Here is a 24,793-nt window from a genome sequence, read left to right as displayed (position 1 = left end):
TCTCAGCCACACTCTATGGGGGTAGCCTATGTGGTTCCCCCCTCGCAACACTGTTGCTGCAATTCCCATTTTCCCTGACCATTGGCCATGCTGGTTGGGGCAGATGGAATTTGGAGTCCAAGAACATCTGGAGTGCATTATGTTGGATAGCTCTACTCAGTGGTGTCAAGGATTCATTCTATTGTTTTCCCAACTGAGAAAAATATACCAGTGCTTCATTCCAACCCATCGCCCTTGTCCACATGTGACCCACTCCCCAATTAAGGTGCAGCGTTCCACAAGCTTATGCTGCTTTTCAACCTTCTTGCCCCATTGCTTTCAATCGCCCACTCTTTTATTCTAACTCCCTATACTACCTACATTCCATTCTCCATTTCTTCAGTTCCCAAACCCCAGACCCATACCAAGGGAAATTTAATCTCTGTATGACTGTATTAAATGCTCCTGGCTTTATGTTCCAGCACAGCTGAAGTTCTAACTCACATTTTAAGATTCCTCTTTTGGGTGAGCACACACACATGGCCAGTCGTGTCTCATGAACACTGAGAAGTACTATGAGCTGTGCAAGAGCACTTTCAGCAGTGTTACACTGAACTAGATGGGCAAATGATTGGACTCAGTACAAGGCAGCTTTCTCCCGTAGATTAGGCATGCACCAACTTTCTTAGGGGGATCTTTCCCCTTTGTTCGGGGCATTTCTATATATAACTATCAATTCTCTTCCCTATATCTCCTATCCCTAACCTCAACAAAACTTGAATTTGGTACCTGGGCTTGTACTGTATACTTTTGACTATCAAAGACTCTTTCCACTGTGTGCCAGACCAAGGACTGTCATTCTAAATACTTTGACCAAGGGAATCAATGTCAGGGGGAATGTTTCCTTCCCCTGAACCATAATCTCCAGATTCCTAATTTTAATTTCTTTTTTTTGGGGGGGGGGGGCTTTTGAAAAATGTTGCTAGCATTTGAAGAACCTGAGATATGAGGCAGTGTACAGGCCCCATTCTTCTCAATTTTTTTGGCAAAACTAGCCTCCCCCCCCTTTTCTGTGTTTTACTTTGACCCTCCCCTCCCCCAGAAGAATTCCTGCAGATACCCATGACCAAGGGTAAGTTGAAAAGAAAACAGGCTGAACCTGTTCCTAATTTTTTGTGGCTTTTAAATTGTTTCTATGCCTTCTTTGCCATTTCAGAACAAGTGGAAGAGGAGGTGATGGATTTTCTTTTTACTTTTTCCCACCCCTGTCCCCCAGTTTTATGGGGTTGTATTCAAAATAGCATTAACAAGATTGTTCCATCTGTGCAAGGATTTCTCCTTGTACAAGGGAGCTTTCTCTGCCTCTCCTCCCTTCCGCACACTCCCTATATCTTTTCTGTGGATTCCCCCAACCCTCCAGAACATATCTGGGGGTGGTGCAGGGTATGTGTGGGAGACGAGATGCCGTTGTGCTAGCACTAATCCTTATGCTAGTGCAACTATGTAGTTGAATGCCACTCAAGGCTTGGAGGAAAGTTTTCTCAGCTGTGCGAGAACAAATTGATAGGCTTCTGCTGTGTTTGTGTAGTAGTAGTATTTATTAGTGGCTTATTACCCCATCAAACCCAATAGGGCTTACTTCCCAGAAGACTTTCATAGAACTGGGGATTCTAATCTGAGGTTCCATGGTGAAAACTGAGGCAGGATGGTCTTTGTTCCCAGTTACCTAATCCAGGACACTTTTGGCTCTGGTTCCTCCCATCATCAGCTCTGGCTCAACCACTACCAACATGCACTCCTCAACACCCCTATCCTATAGTGTTCACATCACAAGGACAGTTTCTCTCTTGGTATATTTTGCCATCTCCCATAGATAGTTGATTTTATCTATGGGAATCTTCAGCCTAGTTCTCACCATCAACAGAGGAGCTGGCAAACTCACACATGAGCTGTACCATTTCAGACTGCATTTGGAAATCCAGATGATTAGTGATTCTCCATGTAAGGGTGACATAAAATAAAAAATAAATCCTTGCACATAGAAAACTTGATAGAAGGGAGAAGCATTCTAGCCTCACCTTCTCCTTGACATGGCAAGTCTGCTATATATTTGGGAAAGTTGTTTGCTTGCTAGGCATTTGAACATCTCTTCAAATATCAAAACTAAATTTTGCATGATGCTTCCAGAGATCAAGGAATAGGTTTTTGCTTCTGTTTGGATCCCATTTTGAATCAAGATGGTGGACTCAGATTGTTACCACTTTTTGTTTGTTTGTTTCTTAACATTCCTGAGCAATGCTAAGGCTGAAGCTGCTAGTTTTCTACACGTGGGAGGGTGCTGTTTTGTGAGGGGATTTTTATATATAAACATTTGATCACATGAAGTTTGGAATAATACAGTCCAGGCACCTTGTGTGCTGTTTGTGAGAATTAGGCCTTAGTTATAAATAGCATCTCTCTCTCTGAGGATGAGTATAACAAATAACCATGTCCTAACCTGCATTTTAACATATTTTAGAAATGAATTATGAGAGGCTCTAACCCTCACTTTGCTAGGTTACAGTGTTAAATCTATTAGTATTGCTCTATAGTGAGTTGTGACTGATCATTTTTGGGTTCTCCTCTCATGGACAACAGTCTCCACCTCCTTCATGAACCGAAGGCACAGCTCCTCCTGCCAAGACAATGCTACACACTGGACAGCCACAGGGAGCCCAACAGCATCTTTGACAGCCTGCAAATAGAACGAACAGACAGACAAGACAACAGCATTAGAAAGCCACAAGGTAGCAGGAGGACTGGCACAAGGCAGATGGACTTTTTTGGGCAATGTATATGAACCTCTTTTAGACGTTTATCCCAAGGGTCACCATAATGTCCTCTGTAATGTTTAAGCTCTTCTTCATCATCCTGGGTAACAGTGGTGACTGGCACAATCCCAGCAGGAAAGTTCAGGACGTTGTATAAATTAGTATAGGATGTAGCAGCTGAAATTGCAGAGAAGTTATAAGGAAAGTGAATAAGATCCTTCTGATTCAATGAAGATCCTTGCTGCTTTTTAGAACAACTCTGGGGAAAACCATAGCGGACTGGATATTTTGCCCATTTAACTGAAATCTAAACAGTGTTCATCAACTTGGTGCCCTCCAGATATTGTTGGGCTTTCACTCCCATTAGTCCCAGCCAGCATGGCCATTGATCAGGGATGATGAGCGTTGTAGTCCAACAACATCTGAAGGGCACCACACTGGCTGCCCCTACTATAAGGGCTCCTGCTGGGAGGAAGGGCGGGATATAAATCAAATAATAAATAAATAAATACTGCATGGTTTGTGGCCTCTATGCAGACTTTTTCTTAAAAACATCACTTTTTCTCCAGATGGAAAAGCAGAGGTAGGGGTGAGGGTAAAGGTTCAACCAATTATGAACAGCAGGAGTGGCTGACATATCCTCCAAATGTTGTTGACACCCTCCCATCACTCCTGATCACAGCCATGCTGACTGGAGCTGGTGGGAGTCCAACAACATCTGAAAGGCCATAGGTTTCCCATCTGGTTTCAGTCTTTTTACAACTTGAAGGAGTGGGAGACAGACAAACATTTCTGTCACTGCTGGAGGGCAGGAGCACCCATCACACAGATTATACGTTAGTAGGATGCAGATAATACCAAAGAGTTTCCCGGGATAGCCTTCATTAAAAGCTGGGCCCAAAGTAGGGCAAAGGATGACATCCAGTTTCAGCTTCCTCCATTTGGCAAGGAATTCTTCACGATAAGTCTGCAGGGAAATTTTTGTGAAGCTGGAGTAAGAGAGAGATTCCCACCAACACACAAACCTCATTATTAGGATGATTACATTGCCACCTTGTGGCTGATCTTGAATGAGGGTCTCTTCTACACATAGTACAGTCTGCTGCAGTCTCAAAACAATATCCAAGCAGAAAATACACACAGTACCCATCAACTACGAAAGGTTCATTAACGTATTTTAGAAGTGGAATGGCATTTCTGTTAGCACCCAAGTACAACAACTCCCAGGTGAAGCAGCCTTTAGAGCTGATTTGCATAAGATCATTCTTACATGAAAATCCATTCTGGGTCAAAAATAGTATATATTGAGCATTGATAAACGCATCAGGTGATTGGGGAAAATTAGATGGCAACCGGGTGCTTTAATGACAACTACACAAACAAACTCACCGCCACTGCCACATGGTGCTTCCATAGGTTTTTTGCTGACCTGCAACATTGGAAATAATTAAGTGATAACTGCCCAGTGAACAGAGACTGCAGCTTAAAGTGTGTCTGCATGAGTGAAAAATCCATGGGACAATTCTACGGTGACTCTGCAACAGTGCACAATAAAGGGATGCCATCCGCACTATGTTGCTTTATGTTCTTTGGCTATAAAAATCCATGGGACAATTCTACGGTGACTCTGCAACAGTGCACAATAAAGGGATGCCATCCGCACTATGTTGCTTTATGTTCTTTGGCTATGTGGTCATGCACAATCAAGCTCTTCATAAGAGACTGAACCAGGCATTTGAAAGCATCTAGATTTACTTACAATCTAAATATTTGTTTTGTTATTTATTACATTTATCTCCTATGCAAAAGGAGTCCAGATGGCCAGAACAAAGCTGTTTCTTTCATCAGTTGCCAACATACAGCCTAGTACTACCTTCACCCCTTATATTTCCTGAAAGGCAGGGATGGGGAAGTTACAGAGCTTCAGATGTCATTAGCCTCCAACTCCCATCAGCCTGAGTCAGCACTGCTAATAGGGAAAATAGGAGTTGTAGTCAAGCAACATCTGGGGGCCACAACGTCCCCATCCCTGCTGTAAGGGGATGAAGCTTCACATTCTACAGCCGAAGGGTTCAGAGGCAATCTGTGGCCACAGGGCTGGATGTGGTCCTCGGCCTAATATTAAAAGCCTACTGCAAGCAATCAGTTCAGACCTCTGGGAAGAGCAAATCTGTCCCTTCCTTGGCAATCCACTGAGCAGAGAGGAAGTGGGATGGAGGAGGAGCAGGAAGTGTCAGAAAGAGAGAGAGAAAAATGCCCACAGTTAGCATGTGACCCTCCACAGGTTTACCCCCAAGGCTAACATTGCTCTCTAGAGGAAAAAAAATTACCCACCACTATTCTATAGAGTTGTCACCAATGACGATTGTTAACCAGTCATTTCTTACCCAACTCCACATAGCGCATTGAGATCTCTGGCAATCCGAGGGTACTGGAGAGAAACACAAGATTAGCTCCACTGTGAATTCCCCAACAATCAACAATCTTCATCTTTTTAGTGTTTAGTACATACAGAACAGTGAGTTTACCATCTCTTCAGCATATTCAGCCACACTTACTCTATCTAGCTATCCTGCCCTGTGCTTGTCTGCATCTTATAAAAATTGCCCTTACAATCAAACAAGTGAGCCAAATACTCACCACAGGCTTTAAGAGGAATGCCAAAATTCTCTTCACCAGGCTGGGAAGACGATAACAATTAATTTGGGATTTCAAATTGGGATCAACAATGTCTCCTTTGCTGGGAGATGAAAGGAGAAGATGACAACAAAGTTCATTTTTCTCATCAAATATGTAGGATTGACAAAACACACAGACTACTCAGATCAGAGCTGTATTAGATGAATTCATAAAAATGATGGGAGTACAAATTGTTCAGGATCTGTTAATTCTAGTGCTATTACACAGAGCCACGCATTTTCTCTGAAGGTACACTACTCAGCCAAGGAATGCATAACTTGGCAAACAATTTAGGTTCCTAAGAATTACAAGTGTCATTTTAAAGTGTCCAAATGAGAATGAACCTGGACTGATGCCCTCTTGATTTTCTAGTTTATGTATAGCTCCATAGCTTGGCAATAAAACACTTGCTTTGCATGCAAAAGGACCCAAGTTCAACCCTGGGATCTCCTTTGAAAAAGGTGCTCTGGTAGCAGATCTGGGAAAAGTCCTCTGCCTGAGACCTTGGACAGACTTTGCCAGGTAATGAGAACCTATGGAAGACAGGCCAATAGTCTTCCATAGATTCTCATGGCTGCCTCATTTTATATATTCAAAGTTTCTGATGCTAAAGTTTGTTCATCCTCCTGGCTCCATTTGGCTGCGGTTTTCATAGTTCACTTATTTTTCTATCTATGGCTTTTTATTAAAGCTACATGTCCCCTCCAAGAATTTTTCCTAATCTTAAAAATACTCACATGAAAATCAGTTATTTATTAATGCACTGACTAACATCACAAAAGCTTTCCTGAGCATTACCCTTTGCCAATACATGACCATAAAAGCAGAGTTATCAAGCCACAGCCATGCTCAAGTACTAGGTGGTCTACTTACAACTTGTCCAGTAAATTTGCAGCTCCATCAGAAAAGAGGCCTCTGCTGAAGAGCTCATCAACCACATAGTTAAGCCGAGGAGGAACAAAGGGGATGAGCTGTGAGGGGGAAAAAGATAATAGCTTTGATTTGACAGCAGGCAAAATGATATGAGCTGCACATAAGGATTATGTAATCAGCCTTACTCCTTAATAAATTTAGAATTTGGGGGGAAATGATTCAAAGCATTGGTTGGTAAACTGCAACAGGAATGGTAATTTTCTATGCTCCCTCCCCTTTTTGAAGTTTCTTTGTACCAGAATTTGCAAGCCTATTCAAATATTAATTGTTTAAAGATTTTTTAATTGTATACTAACAAGGCACATTTTTGACCACCACATGTAAGTTATTAAAGAACATATCAGACACTGGTATGCTCAGACACCCAGTTTCCTATTGAGTGTACACTCTAGCAAATACACAGGTTTGTTGTGTGAAGTGGTCCCCAAAACTCCAGATATGTTGATGTTAGGGCCACTGTATGCACAAGAAGCTTCCCACATAGAAGGTCTCGATTATTTCTGTGCAGGCAATTGTGAATATCCACATAAACAATTATGTGTGAGATGTCATGGAACCAAGTCCACACATGTGGTGAAAGACATCCATGTTCACCACACATAACAGTGTACATGCATTTTTCCTGGATGGAATTAATATGTGTAGAAAGTATCATACTTGAAAAGGACTTTAATGACACATCTTGATGGCTGAATTTTGTACAGCTTTATAGCTCCACTATTATCTAAATTTATGCATGAGAAATCCAGTTCAAATATCATTTTTTGTTCACATAAGTGTATAGCGGGGAAAGGCAAGGAGAATTCTTGTATAGATGAACAATATGTGGTGTGAATTGGCCCTCAGGCCCTCACCCCTTAACAAACGTTTTAGGCAAAGCAAATCAGAAAGTCTTTACGGCATGTCTGTGATGCTTAGGGCAAAGTGTCAGAGACGAGAACACAATCCTAGGCTGAAATTAGGTGAAGAAATTAAGAAATATATACTGTATGCCCTGTTATCTGAAGAAGATTTTTGGTTTCTCGAACAGCCCTCTTCATGCTGGGACATGGCTGGAAATAGCCATCATCTTCATAGTATCCAATTCGTAAGGGTTTTGAACTGCTGTAAATCTGGAAGAAGAAGAAGAAATTAGGAATTTGTATTTACTGCTGGTCATTGAAGCATGGAAATAACTTCCTACCACTTACATAAACCACTTTATGGCTTCTTGCAGTGGGATGGTGTGTTTAATGCATGTCACAAGACATGTAAGATGACAGAATATAGAAAACAATGTACCCTAAAAGTTAGGGTATCTTGCTGGGATACAGTATATTTGAAATAATATGTTAAAGGCAGAAACTTTTTTGCAAATCTTTCAAGTACCAGAAGAATAATATTGCAACACACATGCTATTGATCCAAAGGATGAGTGAATTGCTGAAGACTCTATAGGGCACTGACTCTAGGGAAAAATTAACAGTCTTAGATTTAACTGATAGGAAGAAGTTCATGGTTTTTTTTAACTAACTGGTCAAACTATTGATGGTTTCAGAATTGTATCAAATCATGCATTCTCAATTATTCAATCAATATATTATTTGAAAAGGTCTCATGGGAAGAACAATTTGTTGTTGTCTAAGCTTTATGCTGTCCTTGGTGCTGAACCTCTCAGTCATTCCCTTCTCACTATCACAAATTACCTCATCTTTGAATGGCATAGGTGGTACTGAAGGATCAAGATGGAATAACTCATCACATAGGAGAGCCTTCATGCACAGAGCCAGGCTGTCCACATCTCTTGCCATTGGACCAATTGTTGCTATAACTGCAAAGGAAATGGAGAAATAGTAAGTGGGAGAGCAGAGGGCCTGTGTACTATTATAACCTAGTCTACTTTCCAATAGTCAAGAAAAAGGCTCAGTGGTAGAGCACACAAGGCACATACAGAAGGTCCCAGGCTGAATCCCTGGTACCTCCAGTTAAAATAATCACATAGTAGGGGATTAGACAATACTGAGCAAAATGAACAAAGAGCCTGACCTGGTGTGAGGCAACAGCCTATGTTCCCAAGAAAAACTGTTCTTACAGTTTCCAAGTTTACTTTCATGAAGTCAGGTATACAAGCACATTGGATTTCAGCTGGAGTAGGACATAGCTGTGAATCCTGACTTTATCATCAAAAGGCCAAACTTCATGTGCAGTTTGTTAACCAATCATGTTCTTCATCCAAGAGGCTGAGGGTAACCATACAGTGGCTCCCAGGCAGCCCCTCATCCAAACACTAACCGGATGAAGATCTGCTTAGTTTTTACAATATTACAGCAACATGTTTTTGAATTCATCCTCTGATCTCACTCAACCCAATCCTAATGCTTTTGTTGGTAGGAGCAGCCAATGTTGTGCCCTCCTGATGTTGCTGGAATCTAGCTCCCATCAGCCCCAACCAGCATGGCCAATGTGCAGAGATTACAGAAATTGTACTACAGAAACATTTGAAAGGTCCATTTTAGCTACTCCAAGGTTTAGAAGAAACCACTATGGTATTCAAATAAAACCTAATGTCTCTGAAAGAGTACTGTCTTCAAATTTAGCAGACACAAGTACTTTTCAGTACAAGAAAAGTATCTGACATGATTACAGATTTTTTTGCTAATGTGCGTGGGTACAAATTACTTACCCGATTTCATGCCACCAATAGGGCCAACAAGACCAAGAGTGCTGTGCTCAAAGCAAGCAAGAGAAAAAAGTTAGTAACTATCAACACAGCAGAAAATAATCCATGCTTCAGCTGCAAATCCAATGCACACATTCAGAATAGACAAGAGGAACAAGAATAATGCATGGTGCTTGTGCATTGGGCTGCCATTTATTCCTTGACAATATTTAACAGAGGAAATAAATTAGCCAGGTCTAGGTTCCACTTTTTAATTCATTCACTTTTTGCTAAGCATTTATTAACTGGCATAGTAAATATTACTGTTGGAGAATAAAGAGTGTCATGAGATATAACAGGATATACAACATTAACCAAAAAAAATACAACATTAACAACAACTACACATATTTCAAATGGCCAGGTGCAACCTCTATAATGTGAATGTATGTATAACAAAGCCACTTAATATTCTAAAATTGATGACAATAAACTAAAATTAAAATTATTGATTTAAAAAGAGGTTGAATATAATATCATTGATCATGTACCAGTCATAACTAAAATAATTAAAAAATACAAGTGTAGTGGTAATAATTATGACAATAAAGTTAGTTTGACTCTAATTACATCAGGAAGTATAACACTGGAATATTTATGAAAGTAAAGCCAGGGAAGGAAAACGTTTTCAGCCCCAAAGGCCACATTACCTCAAGGGCAACAACATTCCAGGGGCCATATGCCAGTGGGGGACAATGGAAAGGGTTAGAAGTAAAAAGCGGCCGGAGTGATGGATGTGACTTTTATTTTTGTACTTTACGCTACATTCCAGCCACACAAAAATTAGAGGATTCCATACTCCCACATACACAATTACATCTCTCCATCCGGGCAAACACAAGCATTATCACAGTGCAAGAACACATTCCAGACAGCCAAATGCAATCAAGGAGCACTTATTGTTTCTGCTCAACTTAAATACCTTGCACTATTTGCCAATCCAGGACCTGTCAAACCAATGAAGATTCCAGGACCTACCTCAGCCGGCTGCCTGTTGGTTTGAGTCCGCAAAGCCCACAGAAGCTCGATGGCACACGAATGCTTCCAGCAACATCTGTTCCAAAGCCCAAGATGGATCCTCCTCCTGCAAGAAGTGCCCCTTCCCCTCCGGAGGAACCACCAGGGCTTTTCTTATGGTTCAGGGGGTTGGCTGTCTGACCAAAGATTAAGTTGCTGCAGTCAATACTGAGCGATACAGAAAGTGGGTTAGCCATTAATGTTTTACAGTATATTAGCATTCTGCCTTAGACCCAAACAAAGCATGGAACAATAATTGTTAAGAATGAGATGGCACAAAAACAGCATCAGCAGACCCACAAGCAATTGACAAAAATAGTGAGAAACAGCCAAACAGGTAAAATGTGCATGAATGAGATCATGAAGAGTAATGGAAGGTAAAATATAAGGCTGTCTTGCAGGATGTCAATCTAGTTCAACACACTCACTTCAAATTGCACTCATTCAGATGCTGCAAAGAAGCACACAAGAAGGTTGTGATGGAGATAGCCATCCCTGTTTCTGAGATGTACTTCCTCTGAACATAGAAGTTTCATTTAGCATCATAGGTAATAACTAGGGCTGATGTACACATGCTGAAGAATGAGACAGTAGAATCCTAAGGCAAAAGAGTGGATTGTATCACTTCAGGCTGTGAGTGGGGAATGGCTGTTTTGGTCTCTTCACATAAAAAAAAATACCTTCAAGTTAAAAAAAAGTTAGCACACTAGGGACAATGTTCTAACCTATCATGCTCCCAGTTATGCTACTTTTGATGTGAGGGGAGCATTCAGAAATGGTATTACCCAACTGCGGTCTGGTTCAGTCCATTCAAGTACCTTACCCCTTATATGCCCAGTCAATCACTGCGCTCTGCAGGTGAGGGCCTCCTGCAGATACCATCTTATCAGGAGGTCCATTTCACACAACATAGGAAATGGACCTTCAGTGTTGTGGCACTGACATTTTGGAATTCCTTCCCCTTAAATATTAGACAGGTGCCATCTCTGTTATCTTTTCTGTTATCCCAGTCTGCATCTTTGTGGGAATTGCTTTTTAAGATGTTTTTAAAGATGTTTTTTAAAAATGTTTTGTGTTAATATGTTTTGAAGTTGTTTGTTTTGAAGTGCTTTTAGTGTTTTTGTTTGCTGCCATGTGTTCCTTCTCAGAGGAAGGGTGAGTATTTATCATCATCATCATCAGGGATGATGGAAGCTACAAACCCAGCAGCTTCTGGACAGCCACAGGTTCCCCATCCCTCCTGTAAGGAAAGAGCCATAACTCACTGGTAGTGGCACATATGCTTTGCAGGTTCAATCCCCAGCATCTCTAGGTAGGATTGGGAAAGACCCCTGTCAGCAACCTTGAAGAGTCACCACTACCAGTCAGTGAAGACAACACTGAGCTAGATATGTCAATGGTTTAACTTGGCAAAAGACAACTTCACATCTTCCAGACCCCACTAACAGACTCTTCTTGCATAAATTTGATTACTCCTTTTTAAAGCATCTAAGCTAGTAGCCACTGTTAGGAAAAGGTTTATGTGGCATTACATCTTATGAGAGTAAATTCCCTACGTTAATTATGTGTGAAGAAATACTTCCCCTTATTTGCCTTCTAAATGACTTTGAAATAATTCCTTCCAAGTCAGTTTCTCCATGTCGTTCATAATTTATCAACCTCTGTCATGCCTCCTATAGTCTTTCTTTCCTGCATGAGAAAGCCCCAGTTTCTCAAACTTTCTTCTTTTTCTTTAGCCCTATAGTAGATTTTTAAAGAGAACAAGCAACAGTGAGTTGTAAAAGAGAAGAGAGAGCGCCAAGTAATACTTGATCATGCTCTGGGAAGTGTTGGTTTTCACAAATGGTATTGCCCCCTGTTTCTTCAAAACTTTCACTATCACGCTGTCGTTGTCCTCCACGTTGCCAAGAAACTGCACCAAGCCAGCTGTGGAGATGTGGCCCTTTGGGGAAAAAACCAAATACATCTGGTTTGACATGATGAGATAAATTAGCCTAGAGCTATGAGTTTTTGCCCACCAAGAATCAAACAGTTAAGCTGTGTTGGTAAAATAGAAACAGCAAAACAAAACAAAAACTTTCCCAGTCCCAAAGGGGATTGGCTCTGATGGAAGGGAACTGTACAAAAAGGCAGCACCAGGGATCACAGATCAGTGGTAGAGCATCTGTTTAGCATGCAGAAGGTCCCAGGTTCAAGCCCCACCACCTCTGAAGATCCTCTGCCTGATACCCTGCAGAGCTGCAGCCACTCAGTGTAGACGATAATGAGTTGGATGGATTCATGGTCTGACTCGGTATACGGCAGCTTCCTATGCTCCTGTGAAGATCCCCTTCTTACAGTATGGAATGTTTGAACACAGATGCTTGGAGGCCAGTTCTTATCTAACACCCATATTCAAACACTTTAAGAAGCTTTCACAGTATAGGGCACTCAGAGCATCTCCCTATGAAAAGATACATCCTTCACATTTGGATAACACATATAGGGCCATGTCACATGTTATGGATTAAAACTTTTGAGAATTAGTCGAGGCTGATTGTGACCTGTTGAGCTGGAGATACATGGTCTGCTGCAGCACCCGGCCATATGAACACCCTGCAACAGAGCATGTGTGCATATGGCTGTATGGGGCAGGATGCTGAGTGTGCACATGGCACACAGTGTCACATGTATATGTGTCAGGGAACTGCAACTACCTGCTGCCAAGCAGCACATCTACAATGCATACAGATATACTACAATAGCCACGTCAAAGCATGATATGTACACTTTCAAATGGTAACATATGCAATAACTATTAGCATGCTACTTGATAACTGTTCTAGGGGCGACATCTGTAAAAAGAGTAAATGGTCACCCTATGTTGGGAGAGAGCAGTGAGATCAAATGTACTTGCCTCCTTGGCCAAGGAGCAAGTTTGTAAAATAATAATAGCGATAATAATAATCATGTAAAAAAAATAGAATGATTTCTTGAGTCTTACATGCTAGCACCTGATATCATTCTCAAAAATTTTTTGAGTAGATTTATATCCTGCCTCAAGGTGGCACAACATGGTTCTCCTCCCCCATTTTTATCCACATAGCCGCCCTGAGATAAATGAGGCTAAGAGATAGTGGCTGGCGCAAGGTTACCCCATGAGCTTCATCGGTGAGTAAGGATTTGAATCTCCCTTGCTTCAGTCTTTGTCCAACACTCTAGCGACTGAAGTCGCTTAAAGTAGAGCCATTTCAACATTAAAAAATGTGTGAGAAGCATTTGTGAGAAGCAGAACCAGGCAATTTCTGAGAAGTAGCCATGTAACATGCACTCAAATCTCAACATGTGTGACTCCACACACACAAATTATTTGGACAAATATATATAAGAATTGGACCATACTATGCTGTAATGCACTTCTCTCCCTTCTCTAGACTTCCACAGTGGCCCAACTAAAGTGGATTATGCCCTGTATTTTAGATGAAGCTGCAAGGGGGAAAAACCTTGATTACACCACCTTTGATGCACAGGCAGATTGTAAGATAAACAGTAACCACACTGAAGGATAAAAGAGGGGAGCACCTTGCATCCAATGTGGTCCTTAATACTGACGGGAATCCCATACAGCAAACCCTTCTCCTTTTGCTTCTTTACTTCCTGAAGCTGTTCTTCACATCCATGAATAAAATCTGTCACACAGTTCACCTCCCGGGTCACTTCAAGAGCCTTGCCATGGAGGCAGCGGCATCAGCGAGAAAAGAGAGTAAGGGGGGGGAAAGTGAGGGGGGAGAGCATGTATATTTTAAAAAAGGATCCCTGTTGCATATTTAAAATGGAAATATTGTCAAATACTTTGGACAGTAGGAAATGTTTCATTTCTTACGTGTACCTCCTAAGTCTAGTTAACAAAGTGAAAAGCTACGGTGGTTAGTTTGGCCCTGGAAAAGCCTAACTACAAGTCCATTCAGAGTTGAATCTCATTGTAGGGGAGGGGAACCTTTTCCTGCCTGAGGTCCACATTCCCGCAGGGGCAACCTTCCAGGAGCCACATGGGTTGACAGGGCCAGAAGCAAAATGGCTGGAGCTGGAGCAACAGATGCAACTTACCTTTGTACAATAGGCTACATTTCAGCCATGCAAAAGCCAGAGGTTCCTACAAACACATCTCTTTCTGCATCCAAGCAAGCAAGAGGTGTTATCACAGTTTAAGAACATATTCCAGCCATGAATATGTAAAAGGACATGAGGAGAGTGTGGAGCAGGACCAGTGAGGAGAAAGGCCTGGAGACTCCTGAACTTCCCAAAAGCTGACCATACATTAAGTTTCTATGTCTGCCATCTGAAAACCTCAATTTAGTATATTTAGGAGTCTCTCATCGATTTAATAGTAGTTTCCTCATCACACTTGCCTACCGACTGAAAGCAAAAATGTACTTATCTCTATATCTCAACTTTCCTCCAAGGTGTCCTCTAATTTTATCCTCACAACAACCCTGTGAGGTAGCTTAGGCTGAGAGACTGTCGCTTAGTGTGCCTCATGGCTGAGGGAGGACTTTAATTCTGATCACATAGTTGAGCATGTGAAGAAACTGTATTAAAAAGAGTTTTGTTGGAAGCAACATGACAATGCTGAAAATGAAATGAACCACCTTCAAGTCAATCCTGACTTATGGCGACCCTATGAATAGGGTTTTCATGGTAAGTGGTATTCAGACGGGGTTTACCATTGCCTCCCTCTGAGGCTGAGAGGCAGTGACTGGCCCAAGGTCACCCAGTGAGCTTCATGGCTGTGTGGGATTGGAACCCTGGTCTCCCAAGTCATAGTCCAGCACCTTAACCACTACACCACACTGGCTCTCCGCAATGCTACCCATGTCTTGTTTAAATATTGCTGTCTACCAATGGCTGCTGTCAAGCAATGAACATATCTGTGTGATCTGTATGCCGAAGTATCAAGTCATTTCTAGGCTAGTTCTCCCAGTACAACACACTGAAAGTTACTGTTTTGGTCCCCCAGGAAGCACCATCGCTTACTCTTGAGTATTTCTACTATTGCATTCCTCATGGCAAGCATTTGGGAAAGTGGCTCAACAACACAGATGGCTCCATGTGGCATTTCTGCAGTGCTGCAGCGGTGGTGCTCTCAACCTCGGAAGAAGTGTAATCCCTCTTTCTCTTTCTTATCCCTCTTTCTCTCTCTTTGTATGTATATTTGTATATTAGTATTTTTCCAACAACAGGTTTGAAGACTGGGAAAATGAGATGTCCCTGCAACAGAAAAGCTATCCTGAAAGATATGTCGAAAAATCCCCTGGGAGAAAATGAGCAACAGCTGCCCATTTAGGGCACAAAAAGTGTGTATTATCTGGCAAGTCATTTGTCTGAATAGAAATATGTCTGAAGGCTTCCTGATAAAGCAGGCCCAATAACCCCTGTGCCACTCACCTTCTTTACATAGGTATACAGGACACTCTCTGGAGAAAGAGACTCGTCTCTAAGTTTCTCTGCCAGTTCCATAAGCGAGAGGGAGAGAATAAATTCTGACTGGACTCCAGAGTTCTGCAAGAGAAGGCAGCTGCATCAGAGGGAAATACTTATCTTTACACATTGGGAATAGCCCTGCATGTTTTGTTCCAAAGTGCAGCTAGACGCTAGTGTCAAAAATGTGCAGTGTGAAATATGTTTTCTGCAGTTGAGCATATGGCATTTAATGAGATAAGTAGTGTGTAATATAGAAATAGATGAGAAAAGATAAAAAGAAACAGGAAATAAAGCTGGATATTGGTCTCTTTCAAATCTTAATAACTTTATATTAAGAGTATATTGTGGGACTAATTTCCTGGTGATGCTGTCTCTGTTATTTTCTGCAATGCACTACAGAAATTTTGTGGGCAGCCAGAGTCAAGTACTAAAAGAAACAAGTACACACGCAGAGTGAGTCTCTTTGAATCTGTATATGGGTGCAGCAGAAGGGTGACAACTTTGTCTATTAGTTTTTCATTTGCTTTTGCTATCACTTTCCCCATAGAAGTCAGTGCAGTTTTTACAGGTGTCAAGGTTGACAGTAGGAGTGTTTAACACTTTCACTGAGGTACGATTTCTCCAGACGCTTCTTAATTGTCTTTTTCTGGGGGAAAAATCCACATTATTTTGCTATGGGGGGCACTTCAGTAATGTTGAAAATATTTTTACTATTTTTAGAAATTTGAAACATGCACTACACCTAACATAGCGTCAGCCATTTTGATGAAAATGTTCAAAGTCATTGTCTTTTGGACTATGCTTGATGAATTTGGAAGCTGGTTTCAAAACACTGCGATGTCCTAACAGTCAGGTTGATTTAGACACGTCGGTTTCAGCATGCCCAGCAGTGTGAGCTTCCCTGACTCCCTCCCGATTGTTGATGGGGGCAGGCACATATTTGAGCATAGGCAGTGCAACAGTAGCTGTTGCATCAGTAGATTCTTGATGTTTATCAGCAGGTACAGATGAGAATATAGCTGCAAATATTGGCAGGTGGCAAAAGTGGTACAACAATAGACGTGGCAAAAGGAACTTTTAGGTTGAAAGGATACACAAAAGATTAGCAACTGAAGTGATAATCTAACCAATCTCCCCTCTCTGTACCTATCTAAACATCTTTACAGACACAAGGTTTGCACTTGTCCTAACCAGCAAGGAACTCTTACCAAAGGCAAACTAGTGCGGTTCAGGATTCAGCAGCCTATGGTTCAAAAAAGCGACAGTTCTCCTCAGGTCTTGAAGTGACTGCTTCCTGTTCAGCCTTTCAGCAGAACGTGGGCCTCGTAGCACAATTAGTTCTCACTTTTTCACCAGGCAGCTTGGCAAATCACAGGACAGGCCCTTGACTCTCTGTTCAGCCATTTGTGCAGGCTCTTTGTCCTTCATTCTTCAACCCTTTTGCAGGGCCATCACGAGGCATGAGGGGGCCCTTAGGCACCAACCCTCCCATACAGCTGGCATGGGCTCAAATAGGCCCTGGGCACTCTGCTTCCCATGTCATCATGTCAGCGTGCTAGCACCCTGCATGCACACACCTCCACATGTGCTGATTTAGCAACATAGGAGGCAGGGGTTATTTAAGCCCACATCAGCTGCATCGGGGGCTGTTGTCTGGGGGGTGGAACTCCCGCTCTGCGGTCCATGCCAGCATTGGGTTGTGTTGCAGGGCATGATTCGTGGCTCACGTCAACCCCTTACCCCAGGCTGCAAATCAAGCCCCACCACCCAAATCGTGGAGCTCTACCCTCCCAGCCCCAGCCTATAGATTTAGGCAGGGGCCCATCTGAGCCCATGCCCAACCTGATTGCCGCTGGCACTAGACCTGACCTTTCCTTTTCTGAATTACAACAGCAGCAACATAGAGCAGGTCTCAGTTGTGTCATACTATAGTTCCCAGAATCCCAGGATTCCTGGAGCTTGGTTCCTGTATGCTAATATTAATTTTCACCTATCCTTCACCTATCTTTGAGAACGAATCCTTGAAGAAGATACATACATATTACATGTGTTCTGGCTACTTAGGCAGTATGAGAAAAAGCTTCGAATAAACTCTGAATAAAGCCCTGAATTATAAATATGAGTTGCATCACAAGCTCATAATTATGAAACCAGAATGAAGACACATATCAGAACCCAATTTTTAAAATGCTTGCCTTTTCCATGATAGATCTAGGAGACAAAACCAAATTAAGTAGCAACAAAAAGTGAAGCAGAATGTAAAGGCCCTATATGTAAGAGTCATAAGCCCTCTAACAGCAAACTCAGGAGGTTGAGGGCCTATCAATTTGGAAGCAAACCAGGGCAACATAATTTTTTCTACATTCTCAGTGAACTCCCTTTTTCTGTTGGGGTCTGCATTGGAAAAATGGACTGCCTTCAAGTCGATCCTGACTTATGGCGACCCAATTGTAGAAAATGAACAAGAAATAATGCTTATTTAGCTTTTGTAGAATTTGCTTGGCTTAAGGAAAATAAAGACAATACCGGTGACTTAGTGAACATTCCATAGGCACGTACTTTGCTGTTTACATAAGCTGGCCTGGCTATCTCTTTGTTTGTGTAAATTACCTTGCCCTGCAAAACCGGTTTTGCAAGTGCTTCAATGGCACCGAGTGAAGAGACAACGCCTGTCTCAGGAATGTGGCCAAGAGCCAAAAAGACCTTATATGGAAAAGATCGGGAATAAGGAAGTAGGCTGAGCAGGCAGTTAATGTATGCATGATGTATGTGGTGCCGAGGGTATAAGACCTGGCTGCGACCAGGGAGGGGCAGACTCGGCTTTGTTTGTTTCTCCACTTGCAAGTGCTTCAATAAAACTCTGGCTTTACTTTTAAGACCGTTTCGTCGTTCCTTGAGTAATATTGAAACCTTGTACTTGGGAGCGGATCCTCGCCTAACAATAAAAGGAATATTGTGGGCGTTTGTTACAAGTGGCGACCACGAAGGAACAGGCAATTGAGCGCCCCACGGCGTTCCGGAGGCGACGTGGCCGAGCGGAAAGAGCGCTCCGGGCCCCGTTGAGGCCTGTTCCGCGTGGTTGACGGACGTGCCGGGGCGCCGGGGTAAGCGCCAAGCCTCTCCATAGAAATTGAAACGAGTAAAGCCAGACTTTGGAAGGGGTAAGTCGCCCGGAACAGGGCCGAAGAAATTTGTGAATGAAAGAGTGTGTATGAGGTGTGCATGAGACGGGACGAATCCTAACGGTTATCCCGAAGCGAGAGTGGACCGGCCAGTAGTGCGTTTTCCGCGTCCTCGCGAGAGGCCGGGCCACAACAGCAGGGAAGCGCAAGTTGTCTGTCTTTTCCGTTTTTGTCGGTAAGTCCCTGTCTGTTTCGTGGGCATAGATTACAGGGACCGAAAGGGTTTTCCTGGGCATAGATTACAGGGACTGAAAGGGTTTTCCTGGGCATAGATTACAGGGACCGAAAGGGTTTTCCTGGGCATAAGTTACACGCAGACAGGGTGGGCTTTGTCACCTGTCGGACGGTCGTTTCATCTCAGTCACAAAAAGACCCCAAGAATGGGACAAGGTGCATCGAAGGCCGTAAGCAAAGGGACAGTCCAGAAGACAAAACGGAGGGGTGGGCAACTGGGAACGGGCAAACTAGGAAAGACGCCACTTGAATGTGTTTTGAATAATTTCTTGAGTTTCAAAATAGGGGTTATTTCAGCAGGGGGTCCGGTACCAACACCGGAGAAATTAGAACACTTTTGCCTGATTGATTGGGTGGGATTGGGGATTTTGTGGCCACCAGGTGGGACTTGGGACAGTAAGAAAATCAGCCGCCTAATATCCACTCTGTATGATGCCTTACCAGAGACGGCCGACTCTTGGCATTATGCAGAGGGGTGGAGGGCAGTAAGCCGTAATCCGCCAACAGAATGTGCGCTGGAAATGGTCATGACTCAGTCCAAAGGGGAAAAACCTGTCCTGCCGGACAGCGATGGTTTTAATGATCTGGCCATTAGGAGGAGGGTCGTGGCACCACCGGCACCACCTGAGGGTGCAGGTGAGGGCCCGGCTCTAGCCCACCCCCCACAACAATTAGTGCCCCCTCCGCAGCCACCACCAGGGAACCCGCCTCCCTATGCTGACCAGGCAAGGGCTCCGCCACCAACTGCCCCGCCTGAGCACCCCGACCAAGCGGAAAGAGTGCGGGAGGAGTTGGATCAGTCCCGACAGTTACAGGAGGACTTGGCTCAGACCCAAAGGGAACGTGACGCGGCACATGAGAACATGTTAAGACTCTATGAGAAATTGGCAGAGAGGGAACGGGAGGAGTTACCCGTGGCTACTGCAAAGAAAAGACAAGAGCTGATACATGCTATAAAGACAATGGAGGATCCCATGACATTAAGGGGGGGGAAACAATACGGGAGGAATAGATCCAACTCAGTTTCGGAAATAAATTTTGTGGCACCAATGAGGGAGGTATTGGACGCAAATGCCCAGGTCGCATTTGTGCATGCCCCATTTTCCACTTCAGATTTATTTAATTGGAAAAACCAAATGCCGGGGTTACGGGAGGATCCAGATAAACACTACCAGATGTGGGACTCCATTTTTGCTAACCACAATCCCGTTTGGGTAGATATACAGACACTTTTAAATATGTTGTTGACCCAAGAAGAAAAGAGCCTCGTCCTTTCCCAGGCACGGACAGAGGCAGCCCGAAACCAAAGGGCAGGAAATAATGCCGCAGATCTGGCACCTGAAGTGGTTCTCCCCATAGCGGACCCGGGGTGGATACCCACCCCGGGCGTGGCTCACCCACAGTTAATAAATTACAAAAGGCCCATTTTGTATGGAGTAAGGAATGCCATACCAAAGCCAATGAATATGTCTAAATTGTACCAGGTACAGCAGGACCCAAAAGAATCACCCTCTGTGTTCCTGGACAGATTAACCACCACAATGCAGAAATATATGGCTTTAGACCCAGATTCGGAGGACAATCAGAGACTGCTGATCACCCTATTCATTGGTCAAAGCTGCTCGGATATTAGAAAAAAGTTACAGAAGATAGAGGGAGTGATGGGCATGCGTATGGGACAGATAGTGGAGATTGCGTACAAGGTGTATGTAAATAGGGAGGAGCAAGTGAAGAAGGAAGAAGGGAAAGTCAGGAAGAAGGAATATGGTATGATGACAGCCGCAATTGTGGAAGGGGTCACCCAGGCCACTCAAGGTACAAGAGGGGGGTATGGACCCCCGAGGCGCATCCCCTCCCGCACCAGCCAACAGGAAACCCGGGGCCGCCCCCCGTTACATAAAGATCAATGTGCCCGATGTCTAAGAAGGGGCCATTGGGCTCTGGATTGTGGTGGGAGGAACACGGAGAACCGGGAAAGGGGAACTGACCACCAGTTATGGCAGGAGGACAAAAGGACAGAACAATCAGGGCGGAAGGGTCCACCCAAGGAGATGGCGCAATTTATGGAGGAATACGACTCTGAATGAAGGTGGACGGGATATAAGGGGGGTCCGCAGGCAGAACCTATGCTAAAGCTAACAGTCAATGGAAATCCACTACAAGGACTGATAGATACAGGAGCCTCTTTTTCGATGATGGCCCGGACCTGTTCCCGTCAAAAGATACCCCTTACGTCTCAAGTTGCTACCGTGATGGGAATAGAAGGCAACAAGCAGAGGATACCCGTCTCACAACCTCTCGCCGTCAGGTTCCATGATAAAGGAACCGAGTTTAGTCATCAATTTTTGATATCATCTGAATGCCCACTCCCCATTTTTGGCCGAGACATTCTAAGTAAGCTGCAGGTCCGCATTACGTTCCAAGACAATGAATTACACGTACAGGTCCCCAAGCGGAACGAATGTGCCTTCCAAATGGCACTTGCAGGGATAAAGGAAAAGAATGTCCAACAGGAGTCTCTCATGATTCCCAATGTACACCCAGACGTGTGGGCAAGAAGAGACAATCCGGCAAGAGCAAACAACGCTACTCCGGTCCAAGTACAATTAAAACCCGGATCCGCTCCAACGCCAGTAAAGCAGTTTCCCCTAAGGGCTGAGGTCCGACAAAGTCTACATAAAATGATCATTTTGTTTTTGGAATACGGATGGATACACCAGACCACTAGCCCACACAACACCCCGATATTCGGAGTCCCCAAGGAAGGACGGCCAGGCCAGTATAGGCTAGTCCAAGACTTGAGAATTATCAACGAAAAAGTTCTGGAAGATGTGCCTGTTGTACCGAATCCACACACACTGTTGTCATATGTACCCTTTACATCTACTACTTTCACCGTCCTCGATTTAAAGGATGCCTTCTTCTCCATCCCGCTACATAAAGATAGCCAAGATCTATTCGCGTTCCAATGGGAAGCCCCGGAGGAGCCACGGGCCTGTCAGCTCACTTGGAACGTGCTCCCACAAGGATTCGTCAGCTCACCAAGCGAATTTACCAAGGCGTTGCAGAAGGATCTGGCTGGATGGTACCGAGAAAAGAGACCATCGACGCTGCTGGTTTACGTGGATGACTTGCTGATATGTAGCCCGACAGAAGAAGCCTGTACCGAAGATGGAAAGCACCTGTTAAATTACTTGCATAAATGCGGATACCGGGTTTCAAAAGAAAAGGTCCAATGGAATCAGAAAGAGGTGACCTACCTAGGGTACCAGGTCTCATCCCAAGGGCGCCGGCTATCTGATGAGCGAAAGAGGGCTATTTGTGCTGTCCCACCACCAAGGGACATTAAGGCTTTAAGGTTCTTCCTGGGACTGACAGGGTTTTGCTGACAATGGATCCCAGGGTACAGTGAATATGTCGGACCTCTGTATGAACTCCTCAAGAAGGACTCCAGGTGGCACTGGACGAAAGAATGTGAAAAATCATTTCAGAAGATTAAGAGTGCGTTGCAACAAGCTCCAGCTCTTGCTTTGCCAAATGGAAGTAAACCTTATAGATTGTATGTGGCGGAGTGAAAAGGCATGGCAATGGGAGTGCTGACACAGAAGATGGGACCTGATCACCTCCCAGTGGGATATTACTCATCAAAATTAGATCCAGTAGCCCAAGGGTGGCCTGCGTGTCTGAGAATTGTGGCAGCCACAGCAGTGGTACTAACCAAAGCTGAGAAAATCATGATGGGCGCGCCAGTAACAGTCCTTGGCCCTCATGACCTCCGGAGGATCTTAGGAGAAGCAGCATCAAAGGTTTTAAGTCCGAGTCGCCAAACTCAATATGAACAGCAACTACTGGGTCGCCCAGACCTGACACTGAAAGCCTGCAACACCCTGAATCCAGCAACACTTTTACCGGAGCCAGGAGAGCTCGAGCATAATTGCATTGAGACCCTAGATACCACCCTATGCCCAAGAATTGACTTGACAGACCAACCAATAGATGGAAAACACGTGTTCATTGATGGGAGCTCCCGGGTAATAAACGGGAGGAGGAAAACAGGATATGCAGTATGTGAAAACATGAAGGTTCTTAAAAGTGGCCAACTACCCTCGACGCATTCCGCCCAGGTGGCAGAGCTAACAGCAGCAATAGAAGCATTAAAGATGATGAAGGACCAAAGTGTGACTATCTATACGGATTCAAAATATGTTTTTCAAACAGCCCATGCATTTGCAATGATATGGAAAGAAAGAGGATATGTGAAGAGCGGAGGACAGCCGGTGGAACATCGAGAGCAGATCATCAAATTTTTAGATGCCATCCAGGAACCGAAAAAAGTGTCTATCGTGCATGTGCTAGCTCACGGGAAAGATAAGAATTTGACACGGAGACAGGGCAATCAATTCGCAGACCAGAAGGCAAAGGAAGCAGCACTTAAAGACGATAGCAACACGGTAACAATGTGTGCAGTCCAACTACCTCTTCCCACCAAGGCACCAGAATACTCTCAGAAAGAAGAGGAAAGAGCATGAGATCAAAAGGCTATAAAATTAGAATCCGGATGGTGGCAGGTACCAACTGGACAACTCATCATCCCACGGCAGATCCTCCGTCAACTCATACAGGATTTACATGCGCAAACGCATTTGGGTGGAAATGCGCTGGGAGATCTCCTAATTCGCCAGGTCGTGGCACCAGGACTGTATGAGGAAACTAAAAGAGCCGTATTCAACTGTGCTATTTGTGCGGCAGTCAACCCAGCACCAAAACCTCCTGTGCCAATGGGAGGAAGACCATGGGCGTATTATCCATTCCAACGGTTACAAATTGACTTTGCAGAACTGCCCCGCAACCAAGGCTATAGGTACTTGTTGGTAATCGTTGACCAACTAACAGGATGGCCAGAAGCGTTTCCCACTCGTAATGCCACTGCAAATACTGTTGCTGAAGTTCTACTGAAGGAAATCATCCCACGGTATTCCCTACCAGAGACTTTTGAATCAGATCAAGGACCCCACTTTGCCAGCCAGATTGTGAAAAATATAAGTTCCGCTCTGGGGTTTGACTGGAAGTTACATACCCCGTGGCGGTCCCAATCATCCGGTCAGGTAGAATGCGCCAATCGGACAATTAAGACACTACTGACCAAGGTGTGCCAAGAGACATCATTAAAATGGGTTCAAGCCCTACCATTGACTCTGACCATTATGCGAAACACTCCCAGGGGAAAAACTAAATTGACACCATTTGAGTCCCTTTTCGGACGACCTCCCCTTGAGTCACGGCCCCAGACAGAAAGGGCTCCCATAACAGGGGATGTGGGTGCAAAACAGTTAAAAGAGTATGTAATTGCCTTGCAGGATGTTCTCTCCTCTCTCCATAGGCACAGTCGAGAATTCCAGAGGCTTCCATTAGATTTGGCAATTCATAGCTACCGTCCAGGCGACTGGGTCCGGATTAAACAGTGGAAAAAGGAGCCACTCCTACCAACTTGGGGACCGGAGAAGCAAGTCGCCCTCGTGACGGAGGCAGCAGTAAAAGTATTTGGAAGCGACAAATGGATCCACGTTTCCCGCATAAAGAGAGCATCTGAACCACTCACCATTCAGGAACCAGAGAAGAGGGTAGCGAAGGACCCTCCAACTGGCGGGGTGAACAATCAAGAACCTGAAGCTAAGTGGTCTTCGAGGGTCGTGTCAGGCTCTGACCTGAAGCTCAAGTTCTCCAGGAGGAGGGACAGTTTATGATCATGAACCCAGTATTACAATTTCGACGGGGAACGGTTTTCTCATGTTCCCTAATTT

The 24,793-nt window shown here is 44.0% G+C and overlaps 1 protein-coding gene across 1 annotated transcript in view; it reads right to left on the bottom strand.

The window, feature by feature from the left end:
- Positions 1 to 2,566: 2,566 nt before the first annotated feature.
- The window catches only part of LOC133387655 (vitamin D3 hydroxylase-associated protein-like), a 44,284-nt gene continuing 22,057 nt past the window's right edge, over positions 2,567 to 24,793 (bottom strand). Inside the window, exons 2-15 of the mRNA XM_061632875.1 lie at positions 15,541 to 15,654; positions 13,678 to 13,821; positions 11,925 to 12,058; positions 10,078 to 10,284; positions 9,064 to 9,104; positions 8,087 to 8,211; positions 7,388 to 7,513; positions 6,342 to 6,439; positions 5,430 to 5,529; positions 5,177 to 5,220; positions 4,179 to 4,218; positions 3,648 to 3,756; positions 2,821 to 2,966; positions 2,567 to 2,713 (exon numbers count right to left, since the gene is read on the bottom strand). Coding sequence (XP_061488859.1) covers positions 2,585 to 2,713; positions 2,821 to 2,966; positions 3,648 to 3,756; positions 4,179 to 4,218; positions 5,177 to 5,220; positions 5,430 to 5,529; positions 6,342 to 6,439; positions 7,388 to 7,513; positions 8,087 to 8,211; positions 9,064 to 9,104; positions 10,078 to 10,284; positions 11,925 to 12,058; positions 13,678 to 13,821; positions 15,541 to 15,654 — 1,557 coding nt within the window. The 3' untranslated portion in view covers positions 2,567 to 2,584. The remainder of the gene's footprint in view (positions 2,714 to 2,820; positions 2,967 to 3,647; positions 3,757 to 4,178; positions 4,219 to 5,176; positions 5,221 to 5,429; positions 5,530 to 6,341; positions 6,440 to 7,387; positions 7,514 to 8,086; positions 8,212 to 9,063; positions 9,105 to 10,077; positions 10,285 to 11,924; positions 12,059 to 13,677; positions 13,822 to 15,540; positions 15,655 to 24,793) is intronic.

Source organism: Rhineura floridana, chromosome 6, assembly GCF_030035675.1.
Source record: "Rhineura floridana isolate rRhiFlo1 chromosome 6, rRhiFlo1.hap2, whole genome shotgun sequence".
Taxonomy (NCBI): Eukaryota; Metazoa; Chordata; class Lepidosauria; order Squamata; family Rhineuridae; genus Rhineura; species Rhineura floridana.
Note: the sequence above shows the minus strand (reverse complement) of the source record. Positions and strands in the feature narration are given on the sequence as shown.